The sequence below is a fragment of the Pollachius pollachius genome (assembly GCF_949987615.1).
Source record: "Pollachius pollachius genome assembly, chromosome: 8".
NCBI lineage: Eukaryota > Metazoa > Chordata > Actinopteri > Gadiformes > Gadidae > Pollachius > Pollachius pollachius.
Genome location: NC_136941.1, coordinates 8,459,518 through 8,484,908, shown reverse-complemented (window position 1 = coordinate 8,484,908; position 25,391 = coordinate 8,459,518). Strand labels below are relative to the sequence as shown.

Genomic DNA, 25,391 nt, shown 5'->3' with positions numbered 1-25,391 from the left:
CAGTAGTCTTTACTGCAAAACAGGTCAAATGTCACCAAATCATTTCAATTGATCTAATCTCTAAACAACTTGCTTACACTAAATAAAACCTGGATGAATTTAGCTGATCTGAGCAAATCTGCAGTTGAAGTATTGTGGGGCACTTACATTGTCTTTGGATTCCGAAAGAAATTTCCCAGAACGAATTGGTTGAAAGTGAAACTAGATCTGAATGATTAGATGGATGTGTATCAACCACACGTTTCTTTTTGAATGTTCTCCCAAAATGTACGACAACAAAAACTATAGCTCAGCATTTTTCATCATTCATTATTTTGCACAAAAAAAAAAAAACTACGAAATCGGCTCAGCTTGAAGCTCAGCGGACCAAGCTTGCCGCTGTCCCCAGAGATCTCAACATGCTGGTCTGACGATGTACCAGCGATGTACACCACAAACCTATTGCACATGTTCTCCTATGGCATCAGGAAAGAGTAAAGTTAGCTGGTGGAAGGAAATCGAAAGCAGGAGAGACAGACAGGAGAGAGGGACACAGACAGCAGACAGAGACACATTAGGGAGGAGAGACATTAGAGAGGAGGGAAAGGGACATAAGAGAAAAGAGAAATAAGAGAGGTAAGACAGAGAGAGACAAGCAGAATAAGAAGGCAGACAGAGGTTAGGAAGATTTAGATTATCTGGTGGAGAGGAAACAACAGCACAGCTTAGACAGAGATAGCAGACACAGAGAGAGACAGAGAGAGAATGAGCGAGCAAGAGGGGTTAGAATGAACATAGAAGTACCTTACATGCTCTTATCCACATTTGTGTTGCTGTTACGCATCTGTAGAGCGACACTACAAATACTTTGTGGAGATCTGCAGTTGCTTTGTCCAACAAGAGAAGAGTCTCTTGTCTTCCGTTTCTCTATCCAATAGTACACCATTGGGCTCGGCGGTGGCGCCGGCGGGCCTGCTGTCCCAGAGGAAGAGGCAGCAGTACGCCAAGAGCAAGAAGCAGGGAGGCTCCACAAACAGCCGGCCGCCCAGAGCGCTGTTCTGCCTCACGCTCAACAAACCAGTCACCTACTTTAATAAAAGAAGAAGAAAAAAAAAGAGACAAATAGGCATGTACTCTCTTCAGTGCATCAGCATCCTCCCCAGTAACAAAAGGCTATCGGCAGTTCATGTAAAAGGAGCCCTGTCAGCACATACAGAGGAAAAAGAAAAGAGTGAGAGAGCCACGGGCAAAGCGGCTACACATCTAGCTCCCTTGACGAAACTGCTTGGAGACCCCACGGTCCCAAGTCAAGAGAGTATCACAGCTCCCGTATGTACCCAGTCAGGAAGCTGATGATGTCAAGGCCTTGTACTTGATGCCATGGCCTTGTAACTGATGTCCTGGCCAGGGTCAGGGTCTGCAGCTGCCGGTTTGAAGGGTGACGTGAACTCATTAGGTCGAACAGAGTAAGTTGTTTCTGTCAGTGGTGGGTTGTCTAGGTTCAGGTGAACAATCCACAAGATAGAGCTGACGTTTGAGGGTGAAGGGGTTGGGGGAGGGAGTGGGGATGGACCGAACTCTGCAGTCTCTGAGCAGTTGTGTTGAGTCTCATGGGCCTCTGGACTCAAGTCAGTATGTCGGAAGAAAGTATCTTGCAGCAATAAAATTAAAAAAAAAAAAAAGTATTTTAGTTCAGAGAAGACCAGGGCTTGTTTGACATAATCTCCAGGCCAACACCTCACAGCAGGAGAGCTGTGTTATGGAGTCACATGACGGACAGGGAGGGAGAGGGACAGAGAGCGAGAGATCTCTCTTGGAAAGCAGTAGAGGGCACAAATCTAACCGGGTCCCTGGGAGGCTCTCTGGGTCTCCTGGGCCACAACAATTCCCCAGAAGCCTCTAGTCTGGGTCCTCTTTGGGGGCAGGTACTCAGTCCCTCAGATGGGTGGGGAGCATGGAGAGTCTTGATATTGACAGGGGGGGGGGGGGGGGGGGGGGGGTGGAGCTATAGCGTCATGTTGGTGAAGTCCTTGGCCAGGCTCTGTCGGTAGGCGTCGTGGATGGTGCTGAGGAAGGCGGGGTCAGTCTGCATGGCGACAAAACACAGAGAAGGACGATGTTACTAACGCATACGCATCAACTGGAAATGAAAGGGAGGGTTATTTGAGCATCCTCAAACCTTTTGCCTTGAGAAGATTGTGCCTTTCAGTCACGTCTCTGATCGAACCCTAACGATTGCCACAATTGGCTTTCACATCTTCAATAGGCATGGATTTAACCGTATTCAACATTAATGTTGGAAACCGTTGCCCCAGCAACTATAAGTCTAACTATTACTTTGTGATTTCATCTTTTGACTTGGCTTTCAATACATGTAGGATAGTGCATTTTGCTAATATATGAACAGGTTGTAATTCCACTTAAAAAAAAACCGGACCTATTGTTGTGTAGAACTGCATTTGGGCTGATTTACTGTATATTATATTTGAACCAGGGTGATTTGGAAGGGAAAAAAGGAAGCGCTCGTATACAGCCCCAGTAGATCAATAAGAGCTAGCCCCACACAGTTCTTCTAATGCGTCATTAGGTCATTGTGGAGTGTGTGTGGTTGATCTTGCCGGAGTCAGACTGTCTAGACTCTGGGGCCGCCATGTGAGGCTGCACAACTGTGGTGCATTGAGTAATCAAGGAACACAGGACAAACCAGCAATCACCACACACACTCTCAGAAAGAGCTTCGGACTCGGACTGGCCTGCATTTCACATCTGCTGTGGTGTGTTACATCTTGCCAACACTTAAGTGGCATAGCAAAGCCCCTTAATGGGCATAGCAAAGCCCCTTATGAGTAACTATCTTGATATGATCAGTTCTTATTGTGTAGTTAATTCGTATTATTAATGCTGGTAAGATCGCACCCCCAGTGCCCTGAATGCTCGATCACGCTGCAGTTCCCTTTGCGACCAGAGAGGTCAGTAATGAGATGGAATCAGTCATTCCAACGCAGAGTACCTCAACATAACTCAATGTTATCCGTTGGCTATGTAACCAGCGCGTCAGTACCTTAATGAGGTGCACCAGCGTCTCCTGTAGCTGCGCCCTACTGCAGGCGCTCCGGTACACCTCCGGGGACAGATCAGAGGTGGACGGCGGTGGCGGGAGGGTGGAGGAGGAGGAGGCGGTTGAGGCCGCCGCTGCCAAGGCCGAGGTGGACCTCCTGGGGTGGTCCGCAGTGGGCTTGCTACTGGGAGAATGCTGGAAGGCACTGGGGGAGAGGAGCACCGACAGCCCGGGCCCCACCCCCGACCCGGCCAGCGCCGGATTCCCTGGACTGCCCTGAGGGAGCAGGGGGAACAGGGTGAAGAAGGAAGCGGAGGTCATTCAATTTTATTTATCGTTGACTGCTATTGAGCAGACACGGTTGTCGAAAGAGACCTCCAAAGCGAATTACGTGAATAAAGAGCGAGGAGAGGTAAGGTGTCATGCTCAAGCAAGCCAAGAGGTTGAGTTTCAAACCATTTCCCTTTAATGATTCAAACAGCCTAGCCACTTCACTTTCGTATGCTGTCCCACTATCCCCACGGTCTTTCTGTTGGCTACCAGCATTTATGCCTTTATTTAATGTAGTGGATATTTAAAATACATTTGATAGAAATACAGATAGTGAAGTATTACAACTTAAAAAGGTCCAACTTACAGCCATTGCTTTGATCCGATTTGGCGCTTGACTGAAGCCCTCCATTTCCTTTCCCGGCCGGAGAAGCGGCTTTCCTAGTAGCTCCTGGAAGCTATGGGGTGGGACCAAGTTGCTAGGAAGAAAGTTGGGCGCTAGCCCCGGCTTGTTGTGGATATCGGCATTCACAGAGGGCAGCGTTGGTTTGAGGGTGCTCAGTATCTCATGTCCTAGGTAGGCCTGCGGGGCACAAGACTGTGCCATCGCAGCAGGGGCAGCGGGCCGAGGATCCACCCCCACCGGGAGCACCATGAGCGGTGAGATTGAGCAGCGGGGCTGGGGGTCTGACCCAGGGCCTCCTGGGTGGCGCACAGGGCCTGGCTGGAGGCCGTAAGAGGCTGGGGCTGGGAGTAGGCCGGGGACCAGCTGCCGCTGACTGGTACTGGGGTCTGGTGCAGGGAGGTGGGGAGGGTGTAGAGGGTCCGGTGGGGCATAGTGCCGGCCTTGGAGGTAAGAGGAGGCGGAGGGGCTGGCAGGTTCGCAGGGAGTACCCCCGGGGGTGACACTCTGGGCAGGCATGGCGGGCAGGGAGGGGTCCTTGGAAACAGAGGAACCGAAGAGTTCCTCCACAGTGATCTGCTTCACGATCATATGGGAAATCTGTGAAACAGAATAATAATGCAATTATAAAGCCTATAAATGGAACTAGATCCAGAGAAAATACATAATTCATAATGTATGTATCTCAGCCGGGCTGTGAGCTCATCTATTTAAAACCTTTATTTACACTTGTTGGGAATTGAGGTTTCAATGACGACGAGTTGACAGCAAGGGACATGCACACAACAACAGCAATGACAAATAAACATGAGCAAAACAATAAATCAAACTAAAAACATTTGCAATGTTTGAGTGCAGAGTGTGTGCGTTACCTTATCAGGCTGTGGTGCACTTCGGGCCCGCGGACTAGAGACAACAGTTGGCATTGTTTTGGTCTCTGTGGTGCTCTCTCCTGGTTGAGCCTAGAAAACAGACAGATTATAGTAGTATAATTAGGGATGGATAGTGTGATGTTGACATTGCGTTTTGCATTGCAACGATAGATGGCAGTTCTGGCCCTTGCACATGTCAGACATAGAATAGAGAAATGTTAGGAAACATTGGCTTATCCGTGCATGATGGACAGACGGGAACACACACACACACACACACACACACACACTATTTAATCCTAATCTTTCCTGGGATATTTTTCTGTGTGTGCATGCGTGTCTGTGGAGTGTTCCCGTTAACCTCGGCAACGTCTGGTGTGCTTCCCTTACTCTGTGGTACTCCTCTTTGGCTTTGCTCAGCAGCTCCAGGATGTCGATGGGCCGTGGCTCTGCGACCCCATTGGTCTTCCCAGGTCTCGGGCCTCCCGGTGATTGGCTCTGAGCGTAGTCCGCTTCCAGTTTCACAATCCTACGGGTAGGATGGGGCACCGGTCAGGGGACCTTCATTTCATACAGAAGGCGGACTGCGACGCGTCGAGTCCTGCAGAGTCCGACTTCCGCTGGTACTTACTTGACCATGAGCTGTGCGATACGTTGACAGTCGCTTTTGTCGTAAAACCAGATACTGTAAATTCCCACTGCAGAGAAAAAAAAACAAAGAAACAGGCAAAGAAAGCAAATATGAATCAACAAATGAATAAAAATTAAACATCTTAATCTCTCATTTTCAGAGAGACCCTTTGGCTAATTATCTTCACTCAATCATATTTTACAAATATGTATTTATACTGTAGATAACGGTGGCCCCAGCACATATTTCACAGAAGAACATATAGTATATAACGTAGATTCAAGGTTCTCTCTGCCTACTGCATACAACAAATCTTACAAGCAAAATACTAACAAAACACATCAAAAACAAGAAATGCCATATTGGAGACTTCAGGCGCGAGGGATTTAATCCACATGAGCTCAACCTTCCATGGATGAATTGTGGCCATCTTGTCTGGTGTATGTTTATTTGCAGAAAAAACCCCCATGTACTCTGAGTCCCCTGAGCAGGTGAGGTTGCCTGGCAACCTAGGTGTTTGGCACCAGAGGCCGAGGAAACCAATAGAGAATCAGGGTGGGGTGTAAACAGGTGTGTTCATGATTGTGTGCATCTGTGTGTGTGTGTGTGTGTGTGTGTGTGTGTGTGTGTGTGTGTGTGTGTGTGTGTGTGTGTGTGTGTGTGTGTGTGTGTGTGTGTGTGTGTGTGTGTGTGTGTGTGTGTGTGTGTGTGTGTGTGTGTACACACACACAGACTGTGTCCTGTGCATATACAGTAAGCAGAAGTCTTTCGGAGCATTCTTTCCACCTTCCTCGTCTTTAGCTGCAGAGCAACACTAACAATCACAACTAAATAGGGATTCTCAAAGACAGTCTCAATAGAATTTGATTCAGTTGATGTTGGAGGAGGAGGAGAAAGCGCACATTCTCAGAGGAGCAGTGAGGCTCCACCTCATCAGCCCTGGATAACCACGGCCAATAAGACAAGGCAGATAAACATTGAAACATGTGATCTGCACGACCTACACCAAGGTAGGTCAAAACAACCGCTTGACTTGAAACACTTACAAAGCCAGTGTGCCACAGCACCTAGCACCTCTGTGCTACCGAAGACCTTTACCCTACTTAAGAAGCTTCTTTTGGATCGCACACACACACCTCGGGTGGAAGATGATGACTAACGTTCCCACCAGACTGATGGGTAAAGCCAGCCCCAATGGCGAGCAGTCTTCTCTGACGTTGTCCCTGGCCCTGCTTGTGTTTCTCATCAGCAAGCAGTTGGGGAGACAGTCCCACTCCTTATTTGTGGCCCTGATGAAGCTGCTGTTCAGACTGCTCATCGACTGCCTGGGTGGAAGCAGCGTCAGCTACTTCCTTCACATCTGACTGGGGAATGCCTTGGCTTCTACATTGTCTCGACGAATAGCTCAACTCGGGAACAAGTTACCAGGCGCTGCCGGCGACTGACAGCACATAGCCCAGGGGAAGGGGCAGAAAACATTTAACTGATCACGCAATCGTGGTAGTTGATCTTCCGATGACCTTCGCAAGAGAGTCCAGTCTGGTGTGACCGCTTTGATGCCAAGCCACTGAAGTCTGGACACGCTTGAGCCTAAACTGTGACTCTGTGTGTGTGTGAGAGAGAGAGAAAGTGAGAGTGGCTGGACAGCCTAAGGTCATGGTGGGAGAAGACCGCTCTGAGGAGATCTTCCTGATCGGCCTGGCCGGGCAGCCCCAGACCGACCTGCGTCAGCGGGGCAGAGAGGTCTTCAAGAGGAGCCTGCGGAGATGTCTGCTAGGGGCTTTCAGAGGTACGTTGAATGCCTCTTGGCCACGTGCTGCTTAAGAGCCACACACAATGTGTATACTGTTCGTGTAACAAAAACAAATACTGGGGAGTGAGGTTAACAATTTGCCGGCACCTACAATGTTTGGTTGAACATGTCCAAGGCGCCGGGCATGGTTTCTGTTTTAGGTTTGTATCCGTTTGACCGGTTAGAACATTGCGTTACCAGCATTAGCACAAACTGCACTCAGTGTACTAGAAATATATTTTCCTAGACGTGATTTGTGTGCAGTGAACACGCAGCGTAGAGCCAATGGCAAGATTTACGATTAACTGCAGGCACATTTCCTTAATCCTTAATTTGAGCTAGGGGAATAAATGTAAGGGGAATACATGTTTTGACATTATAAACTTTATTAAGGTCATTGATAGCGACTTTTTTGACATGCCTTTTATTACGGTCACATGAAGGTATGGGAAGAATTTTAAATATTTCTCAAACTAAAACTAAGCTGGTTTACAGGACGCCCATGACATGAGTGTATGTTTGATGTTGAGTAACTCAGCTCTTGTCGTTCTCTAAACAGAAAGTCTAGAGGACATTGTGTTGGACTGCATTTGTCATAATGAGATAGCAAAAGTCTCTGGAGAGAATCATGGTTTTCTTCAAAATGCAGGAACACCGTGGCTTGTTCTGTCGCGCGCGCACACACACACACACGCACACACAAGATTGAAGGTCTCACAAATGTAAATATATTGCAGTGCCGCAAATATAATAGTGTTTCATACACAAATAATAGCCACTTAGTCGGAAGCATGGGGTTCAACTCTTAACAGACTGCACAGCTGTTTGAGCCGCAGAAGCAGGGCTTTTACTGTCGTTTACACTGGGACAACGAAGTACTACATTAACAGCGACATAAATTTGGCTTGGAGTTTCGGAGGGGGCAGGAAGGTGCTACAGCACCCTGGTTTTACTCCTAAACACTTCAGACTGCTCGGAGCAGACGGATCTTGCTGTTATGTTTCACAAATTCCGAAATTCTTATGAACCAGCCAGGTTAAAAATAGCTCAACCACTTGCTGCAGTTTAGCAGTCCAATCCACCATACCACAATGATTAATACATTAAAAGCCTGTTTAAAACTTTCAGCTGAATAATTACTGCATAACAGTAAGATAATGACTGCAAGACACTGTGACCACAATGGAGGGCAATAGGGAAACAAAAAAAACACAGACCGTAGATATTTAAAAAGGAAAAAACACAGATCGACAGACCAATATGGTGTACTCACAGTTGGCATTCCTGTAGAGCAGGAAGGGGTCCTGCAACTGGAACTCCAGGTCCTTGTTGATAGGTTCCACAAGGTTCTCTGCGCTCAGACGGTTCATGATGGTGAAGCCGTGGCGAGGCAAGGCAGACCTAGGGGTGGTGAACATCATCATTGTCATCTTCCACTCACTGTGTGGTGAGCTGAGCTGCCCCATTTTCTAACTTACTTGTTAACCACTACCCAAAACCCCTTTGACACTTTGGTAGCAGGAATTTTTTTGCTAAAGAGGGTGAATGTGTGGGGGAGGGGACGGCTTTGTCTGGCAAATCAGCTCTGATAGTTGTATAATCAATAATAACAAAAAACATTCTAGTATGTATGTATCCTATTAATTTGTATATAATTTGGTTGTTCTGTGTACCACTTTAAAGAAGCAACCTTTGTACAGAACAGACAACAAACTAGTCGGAATGTCATAGTTCCTCCTATATCTAAAATTATAAATTGTTTACATGAAACTTGAAAAACGCATCCATCGTTAATTCATTCGAAAAACAGTGGCAGTCTTGAAAATAACTTTGATTAGAGAACATGCGACGTAATCTTTTAAATAATCCGATATAACTCGGGTTATGGCTTTTATGAACACATCAATGGGTCGTAAGATGAATACAAATCCGATGTTTTTTTGACAAGAAGTACGGCCTACGACACGTGTGTTGTGGCACGTCAAGAGATCACGATAGAGCCAGGTAAACACAGCTTATATCATATATCATAACAAAACGTTTTAATCGGAGAGCATCGACTGGGAATCATTCACAAGTACGTTTCTTACCTAGAATATACAAATAAGGTGCCCTCGATTTCTGTCTTCTCCTGAAACACAAAATGTTTGTCATGATGGATAACAACCAATTCCACACGGCGTGCTTTTAAGTAGTGTTAACATAGCCCAATATGGTGATTAATTTAACAATGACAATCACCACTATCACGTGTTATATAATGTGTTAAACGTTCATATGATCATAGATAACAAAATACAGGCACGCTTATTGCAGACGTTTTGTTATTGTTGAATGTATTAGCTTTGCGAGCAGCAGCGGTCATGTTGAACAGACGAGGAGTTCAATTACTTACCCATTCGTTTGCTTTGGAATTGAAATTGTATAATGCTACCTGGCCGGTAACATCTAGAAGGTTGTTTATGTACGGATCTTGTCTCTGCAGAGCTGCCAAGCTCATAAGATGTCCAGCTTTAGAGGGCTCCATCTTGAGTTCTTGTTTATTGCTCCCACACGGACCTATTTCTGGAGAGCACTTAACTTCTACGCTCCGCAGAAACATGGCGTTAAAAAATGGTTCCCAATAATTTCTATTCCTCAAAGATTAGTAAAGATCGTGATTCATTATGGAGCATCGGCATGATATTATATATATATATATAAATACTGGCTTACTTAGAATGATTTGAGAAAAATGAAACAAGTATATTTGACGGTCACTTTTTCTTTTAGGTAAGCGACGTTTCCAGCTTTGGCTGTCTGACTAAAGATATCTGGGAAAGTGCGTAAACAAAAATATATCAGTTTCCAGTTATTGCATTTTTTCTTTTCTTTTATCAATTTACTTTCAAACCAAATGAAAAGTTTAAGTAACATTAACGTAAAAGTAGAGACTCCCTTCTTAAATGCCTCATATTGTTCAAGCAATAATAACGTAAAAAAAGTAATTTCTGCCACAAACAATCTGTTGTGTGACTTGTGTCCTAATGGTCATTAATAAGACTGTTATAGTTTTGGAAGCAGTTGAGGTCCCAATGTCTGCCTAACTGATTGCAGTGACAGTGCCGCGGGGATTATAATTGCAGGATTACCTGCTACCGTCAACTGTGATCCTATATGGACACAGGTAATCCAATCACCGCTAACCTTTCTACAGCAACCTACAATTCACTTCCTGTTCATTCGCTGCACAGTGAGGGCAGAAAAGGACAACATGAGGCCCAAGAAGAGAACCCCCAGGTGACAAAATGCAGTTCATTATACGGGGTCGATCCCGGCGCGGTAAGTTGTCGGTCTGGGATCGATTTTTCTCATTAAAGCAATATATAGGACCACTACACTCTGAAGAACCAATTATTGAAGTGACATAAAATGATCAATTTTTCCCAGATATAGCCAGCCAAAATCTTGCCTTATTTGTCATTGTCTTAGTTGTCTGTCCTTGTACAAAAGTAGGCCTTATGTGTGTATATTTCAGTTCCTATTGCTGCTTATAACTCAATTTAGGATCATATGATTGCTCGTGAGATTGCCTTATTGGCTGATTAATTAGGCCTATGTCAAACAGACAGTAGGCCTATTAGGGTTATTTTATTATAGGCTATTTTATTATTATGTTCCTAGTTAGTTAGTGAGTTGTTAGGTAGGGTTTTTCTTTTTTGTGTTTCTCAAAACATCCCGTCCATCTTGCCAAACTGATTTGTTGGATACCCATAGTTCTCGTTTTTCATTTATTAAGGAAAAGGACAGAAATTTCGCTAGGTCCTATATGCGTATAACCTCGCATTTCGTGCAGGCAGATTGAATGGCAGCCCATAGCGTTGTTTAATTAATTTATATTACCAAAGCATTTATAGCAGACAATACAGTTCTATAGTTGAAAACCGAAATACAACCACAGACCAAATAGTCAACCAATTGAGAAAAGATTGTTTACTCCAGTCGGCGTGGTTCTGGAGCGTCATAACACAGTACACCGCGGCGCGAAAAGTCCCCCAGCGCTCCAACTTTGTTTGTGGAGCTCGAGGACAGCGCGCGTGCGGACCTGTTGTGTGACTCGAGGAGGCAGCACCCGGATGAGGCCGAGTCTCTGGCTCGTCTCTCGGGGATTGTGCGCGGAATAAACGCCAGTAAAGAGTTCGAAGGCACGCTCCCACTTTTTTTTTTGACGGCACCCTTGGATGTTTTTTCAACGACGAGTTAGCGATTTAAAACGGGATTTTCAATGTGGATTCGAGGATGTCAGAAGCAGATGAGCAGTCTGGAGGTAACGTTGAGATCCGTACGCGATGCGCTGAGACGGAGAAGGAGAAGGAGCGGGTATCCACCGAGCGCTTCGCCGGCAGGGAGTCGATAGTCGCGATAGTTTTGGTCATTCAGTTTATATGTTGAGTGTTTTGTCCTCTTTTCACTTGCGGCGTCACACTGTCACTTTTTTCTAAATGTTTTTCTGGTAAATGTAGACTATGTTTATGAGTGATGGCGGTCCTGGCTGCTGCTATAATATAATGAAATTGGAAATTAGTCAATGGTGGTTTTAAATTTGAATCTTTGCTGAAATACAATTTGCCATCGGATCTTTGTAATTATATTGCAGTGTTTGAACATTATTTTTTTTATAATTATATCATAACCCATTTCCCTATAGGCCTAGTTTATGATAGGCCTATAATGCAACGCATTCCATAATATAGCAGTTACAATATACAAGGTAGTAGCTTGGGGCAGATGTGCGACCGACTATATGTAGGCTACAAGACATGGAATTGGATCGGAACTCAAGCAAGCTTAATAGTTTTAAGAGTTATTTTGCTATTATCAAGCTCTAAACATACCAATAGGCATTTACAAAAATCAAAATGCAAACGCAATCATTACTATATTTTCTGTAGTCCCCCCTCCCCCCCCCCCATTTACTATGTCACTCGTTTGTTCACTTGCACAAATTGATTAAATAAGTTGAATCTGGTTCGTTCACAGAGTTGCAGTGTCAAGGGCACTCTCCCTTTGCCGGTTAGCATTGATTTTAACGACCTCCCCCCCCAACCCACACACACAAACACTACACTCCCTCTCCCTCCGTGCACCCTGGCAATACAGCCCCTGGTTTGTTGAAACACCTGTTCCCTCTAAACTGATTTCCTTCTCTCTTGTCGGCCCATCACATCTATTCTTCTCCATATCTTTATCCGTCCGTCACTGTCACCGTTTGACGGCTGTATCTGAACACCTGAACACCTCTCTCGGATCCCTTGCTCCCAGTCATTCATGTCTTGTGTGTGTGTGTGTGTGTGTGTGTGTGTGTGTGTGTGTGTGTGTGTGTGTGTGTGTGTGTTTAATAGTATTAGCTGAAGGGCTTGGAACCCACTAATTCAACAAACAGTCACATGCTGATTACAAGCACAATCAATTTATTATCTCTCTCTCTCTCTCTCTCTCTCTCTCCCTCCCCACAGGGGCACAGTATGCCAGCAGCACCAGGGCCCCTCACTCTGGCGACACCTCCGCAGCACTGTGGTCAGAGAGCCCGTCCTACGGGCCCCAGGGGCTCTCCCTCCTCCCGGGGCCCTCCCAGCCCCAGGGCCACCCCCAGCCGCCAGCCAGTGCCGGCAAACCCGTGGGCTCCGCTCTGGGCCTGCTCAGGACCAACAGTGCCGGGCGGGGCCTCACGGTGGCGGGCTTCAGCGGCTCCGGGGGCCCGGGGCCCCGAACGACAGAGTCCGGCGTCAACCCGGTTCTCGCCTGGCACGCCGCCATCACCGCCGCCCGCCAAGCCCAGGGCGAGGCGGCCGGGTCAGAGGACACGGTGAGCCCCGGGCCCCCGGAGCCCTCGGCCGGCGGGGCCCCGGGGCCGTCGGGCTCGGCGGTGGCGCCGGCGGGCCTGCTGTCCCAGAGGAAGAGGCAGCAGTACGCCAAGAGCAAGAAGCAGGGAGGCTCCACAAACAGCCGGCCGCCCAGAGCGCTGTTCTGCCTCACGCTCAACAACCCGGTACGCAGGGCCTGCATCAGCCTGGTGGAGTGGAAGTATCCTTTTCACGACTGGACTGAGTGGAGGGCAAGGAGGGGAGTGGGGGGAGCGGAGGGGCTAAAAATAGGAACTACAACCCCCGTACAGATGACAAACTCAATACTAAAGTTTCATAGAATTGAATACCAAAACCAAAGCCTAACTTAAACTGATTAGCGTGTTTAATTGAAATGTGTGCAGTGGCATGTCATTGATTAAGGGACTGAGCAGTGTTTTCAAGTCACGTGAAGTGATGTTTTTATGTCGTTCAAATTCAATATGGAGCCTTGCAGGCCCTGGTCGGATCGCAAGGATAAAAGTATTAAGAGATGGTGCGCTGGAGGCTTGACCGGATTATAAACGAATGTATGCAAAGCGGTGCGATGAGTGGATGGCTTAGTGAGTGGGTGCAGAATGAGTTTTACTTTCACAGGACACTTAAATGGATGGATGCATAGTTGAATGGATGTCCTGATGAGGACATTTAATGAATGAATGGTAACTCCGCTTCCCTGGGTGAAATGGGTCTGCCCTTTGGATTAGGGAAACATTGTCTTCATAGATGGATGGGATATGTCTGAGTGACAGATGAATCGAAAGGTGGACAGATTTATGGACAGATTAGTGGGGTGATGAAGGAACGGATGGAAGTTGGATGGAACAGATCAATGATTCCGACTAACTCGGCTATGATGGCCGAGTGAAGAAGATGAACGGCTGAATGTTTCCATGTGGCGATAATCGTTCATTCGATACTCGGGCAGTCCCAGGCCTGCGCTGCTGTGTCCTCAAAACAATGATCAACATCCATTAGGTTAGCATGTTCTAACATGGGATGTCCCTGTTGAGGACGTAAGAGGATTGTACTGAAGTTCAGAAACACCAAAATGAATATGAGATTTTGATCCAAATCATTTTACCAAACCAAATAAAAGAATCAATTGGAGGGCTTTCAACAATGAATTACCGCCCAGACGAATATGATGGAAATGTCTAGACATGAAAATATTCCAACTACAAGATGTCTCATTAGCAACAGCTTTGTATGCTGCCTATCTACAGTCAACAAAAGACGTAACGTTTACCTTAGAAAGGCGAGCAAAGGTACGAACCAACTGGGGTGCCCCTTGATGTATGCCACACTCAAGAAAAAGACCAATTATGTATGACAAACAAACAAAGAAAATATTTATTTATTTCAGACAGCCGTCTGTATTCGACGACGTGCGTGGTTAATTCATGTGGAGGGCTCTTTTATTGGCGTCCTAGTATCTTTAACATCCCTGTTTCATCATTCAATATTGTTAAAGCCGCAGCTTATGCCTCTCACAAAAATAGAGACTATATTATGTTGATGGTAGGTCTATACTTCTCAAATAACACTTTTCAAGTACGAGCTCTGAACCTCAAGAGCAGCATGTCCTTACTTCATAAATGTTTCATAAATGTTTTGTTTGTGCTTGGTTGGTCGCTGGCTTCCTTAACAGTTTTCCCCTCTGCAGACCGTTTGATATCTTTATATTACTGTCCATATTTGCCAACTGTGTGGCCTTAGCCATATACATCCCCTTCCCCGGAGATGACTCCAACTCTACCAACCAGGAACTGGTGAGTAGCCCTGGTGTACTGCTGAGTTGCTGTGTGGGAGGGGGAATGTACAGGCCCAGCTTTAGGGCTAGGGTTAATTAAGTTTAGCGCTGGGCTTAAGACCCCAATATACAAAACTGAAATTTACATCTTCGATTCCAACTCGGCTGTCTGTGATTATTCACATGGGCTGTCGGACTGGGATCAGACATGCAAACGTCGCCATTTTGAGAGGGAGCAAGTCACTACTGTTTTTTGGGCTGTTTGTTGAGTCACGGTGAGACGAGACATGATTGGTCACCCTTTATTAGCTCATTTGCTAATGACGGCTAATAACGTTACAATTAGATTAGTCCAAAAATTCAGATTTAATGAAAATCGGCCCAAGTGGTTTCAAAAATTGATTGTGATGGTGTGGCTGCAGGTAGCTTGTTGAGGGGGGAGTTGATAAGTCAGTGTGCATGTGTATCTTTGTGTGTGTCTCTGTGTTTGTCTGCAGAACAAGGAGTGCTTCTATATGTTTGAGCGAGAGCAATACACAGAAACACAAACTCACAAAGCATGCACCCTCAACAGATGGGGATTATTCATGCTACGCGTTTGTGTGTTTGGGTGTTTGGGTGTTTGTGTCTGTGTGTGTGGGTGTGGGTGTGTGTGTGTGTGTGTGTGTGTGTGTGTGTGTGTGTGTGTGTGTGTGTTCAGTGGAGCCATCACTGGGATGAGGCAGCGATAGTGGCTGATATATTTCCTTTGTGGGCGTTTATACTAACAGGGTGATTCTTACCTGTAAAGAAATGGTAGACACACTTCAATTTATTATGTATGTTAAAATCGAAATGGAACATTTATCTGCTTTCTGGATATAATTAAACAACCATACTTCTCTCGTCTCCTTTGACTAGCTTATACAACCGTGTTACTGGTTTGTATGTCCATGATATGGTCTTCTCCTAAATTTCTTGGGAATTAACATTGATACAAAAAAAAGCACATGCTTTACTGTGTATACAGGGTTATCGGGTCATGGGGATGTGTGAAGTAACGGTGAGAAATCTGTGCAGGGAGTTTTTGTTTGAAGAATCCCCCTTATCTTCACAAGAGGCTGGTTATCGTGTTAAGTCACTGGAGTGGGACACGAAATGGCATCGATTTGTGCATGTTCTGGCAGGCACAGGTGGGATCTTTTTTATTTTAATTTGTACGTGTGTGTGTGTGTGTGTGTGTGTGTGTTTGTGTGTATGTTTGTGTGTTGTACTGAGTTGAAGTTTATGGCTCTGCATTTGTGGAGACAGTGGAGGTGGTGATAGAGATAGAGAAGGAGAGAGAGAGAGAGAGAGAGAGAGAGAGAGAGAGAGAGAGAGAGAGAGAGAGAGAGAGAGAGAGAGAGAGAGAGAGAGAGAGAGAGTCTACAGGAGTTGGATGGTTAAGACAAAATCTCACCAAACTCATATATCAGTTTCCATCTCTTTATTCTTGTGCTGTCTTTATTTCTTCTTCTTCTTCTTCTTCTTCTTCTTCTTCTTCTTCTTCTTCTTCTTCTTCTTCTTCTTCTTCTTCTTCTTCTTCTTCTTCTTCTTCTCTGTTTATCTTACTCCCCCTCCCCCTCCCCTCCCTTCTCCCTGCTCCCTTCGCTCCTCTAAGCTGCTACCTCTCAGAGAGAAGATGATTAATATCCTATAAAGCCGGGCGGGTAACTTAGGAGACTTATGACTGGCCCTTTGACTGTTCTCTGCACCACCAGTGCTGATCAGGCAATACCAAATCCCACAGCGGAACAGAGTGGCATAAATCTGAATGGAATCTAAGACGTATGTGCCTTGTAACTCACGTCTATCGTCAGCAACACCCAGCAACAAACTTCCTGCCCTCAGCTAGCCTTCCCTGGTACACAGTGTACAAAACATGCTGTCTGCTGGGAAAATGTGTAGGGTTGGATCATATCCAGATTAGCCCTATGTTTTATACTGGGCAATTTATTAATAAAGCAATTTGACTTGCATTCACATATACTATATATGGAATGCAATGAGAAGTAATTTATATTGTCCAAAAATGGTTAACTAAATCATGAGATTGCCATTACCAAGCTGTAGCCATGGCGACCACATTATAATGATGAACATTGATATCCGGACCAATGAGTTTTTGCTCTGGAAGGTCATTGCATGTGATGCAAATCTGAGCCAACCCCCATGAGTGAGTTCAGTCAACGTTTCGCCACCGACAGACATTATAACGTCTTGTTCATTTGTATCAGTCTCATCTATCAGTCCAGTTTGCATCTACCACTTTCTGTTTGCACAAAATACGTGCGATCACCAAGGTGATCTCGGCTGTCCTTGGTCAGTGATGGAAAGGGCTGGATTTGTTTTCATAACAGGCTTCAGCTGTCTTGGTTGATGTCTCGACAATTACCGCGGTGGCATCCGTGGCATTAAGGACCTGTCCGCCCCCCCCCCTGCTCTATATAGACCACCTGCAGCCACACCATCACAACATCTATCATGCTGGGAGAGCAGAGGTCGAATATCATGGCAGCTGGTCAAAACAGCAGATTGCAGATTTAGGGCTACATGCAAGACGTTGAATAAACCAACCAAGGATTTAATAGCAAATGTCTGGTTTTTAACAACCAAGCAACCATCTGGCTGTATAACCGTTAATAGTATTTGGTTAAAATTGCATCCGTGAAAGTGGCCAATATATAATTTCAAGGCTTAATAAGAATCAATGAAAATGAAAAATAACATACATAACTACATAAATACATTGTTGGGTCCCAAAAGGATGGATTGAATTGTGCTACTGTTGCTTTCCTTGCAGAAGAAGTCCACAAAAAAATTGAATATGTAATGTAGAATAGATAGCGAGTTGGAATAGATGTTGAACTATCTATCGTTTTACTTGACCGATTGGTAACCTATCTTCTACATGTGAATTGAAACATTTTGCTTTTCAACAGATTAAGAAGGCATGGCTCCTGTCTTGGCCTAAAAGCCAAAGACTAGATTCTCCTGCTTGTGGTCGCACTAGCGCTTATCTCTTAGATAATAGTCTGCAGTGTTGTCCTCAAAGATTACGCTCTTTACTCTCGCTTTGTTTGGACGTGTACCGCTTAAGCACATTTACCTACCGACAGCTGAGGCTTTCAATTAAAGGGGCAGTGTCATATTTAGTGGCATCTAGCCTTTAGTCCAACAGACTTTGCCGACATGGAATATGATATTCAATGTTTAAAATTGTGTATCATCCCACGTAAAAAATAACTGTTGTGTTTAAGTTACCTTAGCATGTGTCCCTTTAGATCTACAAAGGGAGCGGTTTCTCTTCCATGGAGGCCGCTATGTATCTACAGTAGCCCAGAATGGATGAATGGCTCTAGAGAGAACGCATGGGCAGTTCTCAGATGAGGAGGGGGTTTATGAACTCTGAGCGTGTGTGCGTTCTTTAAGAGAAAGAGAAAGTTGGTATCCAAAATGAAACTGTTGGGATACAACGGCACACTATCATGGTATCAAAAGCAACCTATTTGCACGTACCGCAGTGCGAGTTAACGTTGGCTCGAAGCGCTGACTGCTATCGAGATAAATTATTAATGTAAAGATAAAAAATATATATATTTTTTTATATATAGCATAGTGATACTGCCTACTATCTGTCTTTATGTCTATGAATGCAGTTTACCACTATGCAATCTGAGGTTCAATCTGTGTTGAGATACAACTTTCTGCACACTGGATCTTTAGAGCATTGTGACAACAGACAGGGCTGTAGCCTATACTACAAAGTGTCTATACACAGTACATATCTCAATATATTTGTATCCTTGTATCTATATTATATCTAATGTTCATGTCGGACTGAGGAACGTTGGATCTGTGTGGTATGTTTGTGGTATTGAACGTTCGGTTACAACTAACGGCTGAAGCATCATAACCGCTTCTGGATAGGTGCTGTTGTTGTTGTTGTTTCTGCAGCAGCAGCAGCAGCTGTGTCTATGTGTGTGTGTGTGTGTGTGTGTGTGTGTGTGTGTGTGTGTGTGTGTGTGTGTGTGTGTGTGTGTGTGTGTGTGTGTGTGTGTGTGTGTGTGTGTGTGTGTGTGTGTGTGTGTGGTTTAGGTAATAGGTTCATTGATTATGATGTGTGTGTTTTCTTTACTTGTGTCTTTGTGTATTGTTTATGTAATGGGTGTCTGAATGTGTGTGTCTGTGTATGTGTGTGTTTGTGAGCGAGGGAGAGAGCGTTTGCGTGTGTATATGTGTGTGTGTGTGTGTGTGTGTGTGTGCGCGTGTGTGTGTGCGTGTGTGTGTGTGTGTGTGTGTGTGTGTGTGTGTGTATGTCCATGTATGTGCGTGTGTGTCTGTAACCGTGTGTGTTTATGATTGTCAGAAAAGGGAGTCAGGTTGGGCCTATGGCTGCTCCGGCAGGGATTAAGGGTTTAGGGCAGAGAGGAAATGAGACATGCTGAGCTGCAGCCAGCATGGAAGGGGGGCGTGGCCCACTGGGTGTGTATCAGAGAGAGAGAGAGAGAGAGAGAGAGAGAGAGAGAGAGAGAGAGTTATACTGAGAGAATGAATGAGAGAATCAGAGGGATTGATGGAGACTGAAAGAAGGTGAAAAAGAGAGTTATAGTAAGAGCATGAGTGAGAATGAGACGTAGACGGAGTGACAGAGTGAGGGAGGCTATGATGGAGATGGATGCAGAGGGAAAGGGAGAGATCAGAAGAGATGGGGAGAGAGGGCATAATAGATGCAGACACTTGTTTACACACACATCTTTTATACATTTTCGGCCTTGGAAAGTTCTGCATACACTGGCTATACATTTCAGCGAGAGAGAGAGAGAGAGAGAGAGAGAGAGAGAGAGAGAGAGAGAGAGAGAGATAATGAACTGATTGTGTTTGTGACCCACTAATTCAACAACCAGTCAATCAGCGTGTGACTGGTTGTTGAATTAGTGGGTTCCAAGCCCTTCAGCTAATACTATTACACACACACACACACACACACACACACACACACACACACACACACACACACACACACACACACACACACACACACACACACACACAACACACACAGTGTACAAACACTCAGGGGGTAGAGCAGGTAGCAGTTTGACCTTCTGAACTCTCACCCCTAGCTGATCCTTACACAAGCAGGTGCATATTTTTCATAACCATGATCAGAGCAACATATAAGGAACTAGTCATGACTTAAAGCGGTTGCATCATTGTAAACGATATTCAAAGTATTGAACTGTGAGTTTTATTCATGTAAGCATTTGTAATTTATTGATTTGTTATATTACAGTCATGATTTCCTTCGACTTGAATATTTTTTTGTATTGCTGTCTGTGTACACCAAACTCCTTTTGTTTGCACTTCTGTTTGAGGCAGAACTTGCTAGACAGAGTAAGAATGACTGACTTAAGAACAGATGGAGAGTTGGCTGAGAGAGAGATAGAGAGAGAGAGAAGGGTAGGGAGAGAAGGAGAGAGAGAGAGGGGTAGGGCGAGAAGGTGAGGGATAGAGGGGTAGGGCGAGAAGGAGGGGGAGAGAGAGAGAGAGAGAGAGAGAGAGGATGTATTGATGGATAGAGTGAACGGCAGTTAATGTTCTGTTGTTACAGATTGAATTTGTTATGATGTTTCACACCCTGTCCTCATGTACTGTCCACGTGTACCTCTAGCACACTCGTGAGTGTGTTAGTGTGTGACTTTGTGTGCCTGACTTTGTGTTTGTGTGTGTGTGTGTTTGTGTACCCATATCCATATGGGGAGATGATGTGCACTGTGCTGAGTCGTGCGTAAATGCATCAGATGTCCTCGTAAAAGTCAACAGAGGCTACCTGCTCAATCTCCTTATGCTGTTATGTTGGACTTCTGTGTTTGCCTTAGTCTGTGTGTGTGTGTGTGGGTGGGTGGGTGGGTGGGTGGGTGGGTGGGTGTGTGTGTCTGTGTCTGTGTCTGTGTGTCTGTGTGCGTGTGTGCTAGTGCATGTAGCAGCAGATTGACTGCAAATAATTGAGAATACCGAACAAACAAAAGGTGTGTAATCACACACACACATAAACACACACACACGGGCCACTAGCTAAAGGCCATGACCTCTGACCTAGGTGACCGAGATGTGCTCATGTGTATGGTACATGTGGGGACCTATGCACCGCCTTAAAAGACAAATCCGGTCTAAAATGGATTTGGGATATGTTTATAAGGGTCTAAAAATATAAAACAAGGCATTGATAACTTTGTAAGTGTACAGATTGTTTATTAAAAAGGACATTTTATACACACAATACCATCAGTAGATCAGAGCTTGCGTGTTGCACAATCTCCGCGTTCGTCAATCTACGTATCGAGTCTTAAAAACAGGATGGCGTCGACGGGTGAACTACTGATGGTATTGTGTGTATAAAATGTCTGTTTTAATAAACAATCTGTACACTTACAAAGTTATCAATGCCTCGTTTTATATGTTAAGACCCTTATTATACTACCAAGGAAGTGTCAGGCTACTTCTAGCCTTTTACGTGGTTTAAAATAGCGATTTAGTTTTTACCATAACAAATGCCCCTATCGTTCCAAGTTTAAAGCGTTTTTGTAGAATGGGCTGAAACAGCCAACTTAAGAATGCGTCTATACGTGCTTTTTAGCTCCCAAACGAACATTCCAACTCGTTATCATCTTAAACATATCCCAGATCCATTTTACACCGGATTTGTTCTTTAAGGCTCTTTCTCTGAACACTGTAGTTTTATATCTGTCATATTTCCCGGAGCTCTTTGTACGCTTTCTCCTGAAAGATCCCTTAAACGATCCTGAGCTGAATAGATTATCTCTTCCCTCTGCTGAAGGCAGCTCTAGGTCTGTACCATGTGCACTCTGCGTGATATGACTCAACATTAGGTCAAAAGAGGTCTTTTGGACAAATTATGCCTTTTTTCTAACTCGTATGACTGTGGTTTGGACACAAACTTGCGCACACAAACACACACACACACACACACACACACACACACACACACACACACACACACATTTAAAAGCATATACTTTGCACATAAAGAAACATATAGTTTCACACCTTCCACCTCTATGGGCAGAATGCAGGGTCCTTGTTGATGCATCTAAAGGCCTATGGCAGACTAAAGCCATGGGAAGAGAAGGCTACCCATACAAACCCTTTGTTGTTTCCCAGCTCCAAAGCGCGACATACATACTAACTCACTACACTGATCGCTTATAATTTTTCATAATTAGGCACCAGAGGGCTAGTCCCCTGAAGTTTTTCAGTAAGATTAGGTTATTTAATAGCAACTCTAATAACAATTCCTAATTCAACTGAGTCACCCAATTAACTAAAAGACCTTCATTCAAGTATCCTAGAATGGGATGATCTGATTGCATGATTTTAATTTGCATTTCTCATCATAAGCTAATTATCCCATTTCAAAGTTGGCCGATGTTACAGCCCTTTGGAAACGGGTCTTTGAACAAGCTTGGTTCATGTGCACTTTGAACCGCCTCACACAGTTTGGACTAATGAAAATGGTGGCCGTTTCCTACTGGGTAGTTGTGTGAAAAATGTGCCTGAATCACAACAAGATACAGCAGCATCACATACAAGTAGGGTGTTTATGTGATCCTAAGTACATTAGTGTGTGAGGGTAGATTTAGGATAACAAGATGCAACATCCTCCAATATCTTGGTTAATTCCTGGCAATTTCATCAACAAATAATGAATGGAATGACAGACAAATAATATAATTATCTGTGACTGTGTGTGTTGGTGTGTGTTTGCCTTTCTAATTGTTTGATGTTTTCATTATTCTCATTTCATTTGTGTCATGAGCAGATATTCTGGACGTGCGTGTGCCTGTGGGGGCGTGCATGTGTGTGTGTGTACATGTGTGTGGGCGTGCATGTGCGAATCTCACTCTGCTACGTGTTCACATTCATTGTGCCGCTCCTGGTTTTACATACAGAGCTGCTTGCTGCTGCTGCCGTGACAACAGTGACCATGGAGACTTGTGGAGTATGGAGGGAAGATGAGGGAGGGAGGGAAGGAGAGGAGAGGAGAGCAGAGGGAAAAAAAAAGGTAGAGGGGATGAGATGAGAGGTGGAGAGGAGAGAGAAAGCGCGCAGAGGGTGAAGGAAAGGCAGAGAGATGGATAGAATGGAGAGGGTAGAGGAGTGGACTTTAGGAAAGACTTGAGGACGGAGCGGGAAAAGAGGGAGGGGATAATGGTGGGAGGATGATGATGATGATGATGATGATGATGATGATGATGATGATGCTGATGATGATGATGATGAGAGAGGGGGGAGGAGAGGAGAAAAGGATGAAAGAGTGTTGGGCGGAGAGACAGGAAATAGGATCATGTGATGAAAGGGAATTATATATGAGCGAGGAGAAAGAGGAGGAAGTTGACAAATGAGTGAAAGAGTGAAGACTTGAGTGAATATTAAGACGAGTAGAAAAAAACACATTAAAGAAAAAAAAGTGTCAACCAAAAAAACAAATTGATTATTCAAAAATATATATTTAGAAACGTTACGGTTTAAAGACGTAGGTGGCTTATCTATTTTCTTGTCTTTTCTCATTGTTCTTCTGAAAAAAGTCACAAGTGTTCAACATATTTAATGGCATTGTGATTGCTTTTTGTGATTGTTCTGTAAAATTGGTTGAACAAGGACATGATGTTGCATCAACCAATCTTTATGTACTTAAAATGTGCTTAAAAAAAAATATAATGGATTGAGTCAACATGTCAATGTGTTGCTATAGCAATGTAATGAGACATTTGAGGAGGGAAGAGGAGAAAGATTGATTATAGATAAGATATGAAAACTAATGCTGTGCTGAATATGATTTCACAGTAATAGTAATTATTACCGGATACATTTTTCTTGGGATTAGGGATTCTTTCTTGGGATTCTTTCAATGGTGGCAGTGTGTGTATAAGTGTGTGTGTGTGTGTGTGTGTGTGTGTGTGTGTGTGTGTGTGTGTGTGTGTGTGTGTGTGTGTGTGTGTGTGTGTGTGTGTGTGTGTGTGTGTGTGGCCTTGCATGCTTGAGGCCAATGGGATGCTGTTAGCATCCCATAATAACAGATGGGAGAGCAGCCAGAAACAAAAGTGGATGTTTTGACTGTGCCTCTGCAGCCATGCTTACCTGTTGTTGTGATGGATTGTGAATCTAAAAAAGCCTTTAGGCTCGATCCAATGGGATTCATTGGTAAAGTTGACTAGAAAAAACAACTTGCGAGAGGCTAATATTAGCGTAGCGGTCGAACCGCTAATGAACCTCTCGTGTCCAGGCGTGAAACATCAACAGCAGCTGACTAAATATTTATTTGATGGAAGAACCGAACGACCGCTAGGACTAAGACAGACAACAGAGACTAAAAGGATAAGCAAGCCATCCATAGCAATATCATAATGTTAAACTCTATCTAGCTATGTATCTAGAGTCGATTTAGCCTTAACTAAATAACAACTTTCATGAAAATGCATTTGCTTGCAACATTTATTTAATTTAACAGCTTAGAATTGTTGACCCAAGGGACCAACAAACTATTTTATGAAAAATATAAAGTATAGCGTCGAATGTAATGCCACAGAAACAAAAAACGAACACCAACGATTACAAAAGTGTGTTGGAACCCTTAAGCTGGCCAAACGGAAAATAGAATGTGCAGAGAGAGATCTTAAAGAAGTTGCTCCACAAGCCAGTATGTAAGCTGCTGGGCTGAGATAGCGATATTTATCTTATGACTACCACACTCTCTTACATCAGGGGAAGCACAGACGGAAACAAAATAAAACCAGACAGTTAACTGCATTCCTCCTCATTAGGCGACACAGGTGTCAGAGCGTGCTTGAAGCCTAACTGTTGTTGTAAAGTTGAGAGTTGGAGTTTAATCATTTGATGTTATCCAAGGGAATACTTTTTGGACTTTAATAACACAAGTGATGTTGAATAATGCGCTGTGGAGTGCAGTGAAACCAATTACTTTAAAAGGACTATCTCTCTTTTTAACTCTTGCTCCTAACCCTCTCCAGTCTCCCTCTCTCTGTCGTTCTATATGCACACGAGTAAAGCAACTCCTTTCATAACGGGATTATGAAAATACACTTGAAAGCGCTCTCCTCCCCCCAAACATAATTGTGCTTCACTGATAAGGATACTGAAGCAATAGTCCATGTTTTACCAATTAGCCAGTTGCCCTTGTTCATTATCAGCCTTCAAGTGTCTGTGGGTCTATTCTACAGTATGTCTTGCGTGATTTCAGCAGGCAGTCAGTGGTATATTTCTTGATATTGGAGACCCTTTGTTGGTTTATTATTTCCTATTGTTTCTGGCACACTTGCTTGCTTAACTGAGACGGACAAACAAAACAGAGGAGATGTTAATTTGTTGCTTTCTCTCTTTTTGTGGAGCCTTTATCTGGTAGGATTAACAGATAACAAGTTAACATCAGCCGTTCTTGTTCCTGACTCAATGTAATAAGATATTAAAAAAGTGAATTTAATCACAGTATATGTATTTTATAAACAATATCACTGACAAAATATACCTTAATATATTAGGCCCACACATAATCATCACTGTTATGAATGTTTAAGTCATATTTTTTGTTCTGTTTATAAAGGGAGAGTGGTGGAGAGGTTTTTTATCTCATCTTTCTGTGTTGTCCGATTATAGGATGATGCTGATCTCTCTCGCTGTCTCTCTCTCTCGCT

At 44.3% G+C, this 25,391-nt stretch overlaps 2 protein-coding genes across 2 annotated transcripts in view; one reads left to right on the top strand and one right to left on the bottom strand.

Moving 5' to 3' along the window:
* Positions 1-1,984: 1,984 nt before the first annotated feature.
* On the bottom strand, positions 1,985-9,532 carry dcp1a (decapping mRNA 1A; the record flags this gene model as incomplete). Its single annotated transcript, XM_079741297.1, has 9 exons — positions 1,985-2,065; positions 3,041-3,313; positions 3,675-4,310; positions 4,583-4,672; positions 4,973-5,111; positions 5,214-5,280; positions 8,279-8,406; positions 9,096-9,136; positions 9,401-9,532. 9 exons carry the CDS (start codon positions 9,530-9,532, stop codon positions 1,985-1,987), a joined length of 1,587 nt encoding a protein of 528 aa, XP_079597423.1.
* Positions 9,533-10,292: 760 nt separating this feature from the next.
* Positions 10,293-25,391, top strand: part of cacna1db (calcium channel, voltage-dependent, L type, alpha 1D subunit, b) — a gene marked incomplete at its 5' end in the record, with an annotated part of 61,184 nt that continues 46,085 nt past the window's right edge. The window contains 3 exons of the mRNA XM_079741285.1: positions 10,293-10,326; positions 12,501-13,068; positions 14,554-14,659. Coding sequence (XP_079597411.1) covers positions 10,293-10,326; positions 12,501-13,068; positions 14,554-14,659 — 708 coding nt within the window. The remainder of the gene's footprint in view (positions 10,327-12,500; positions 13,069-14,553; positions 14,660-25,391) is intronic.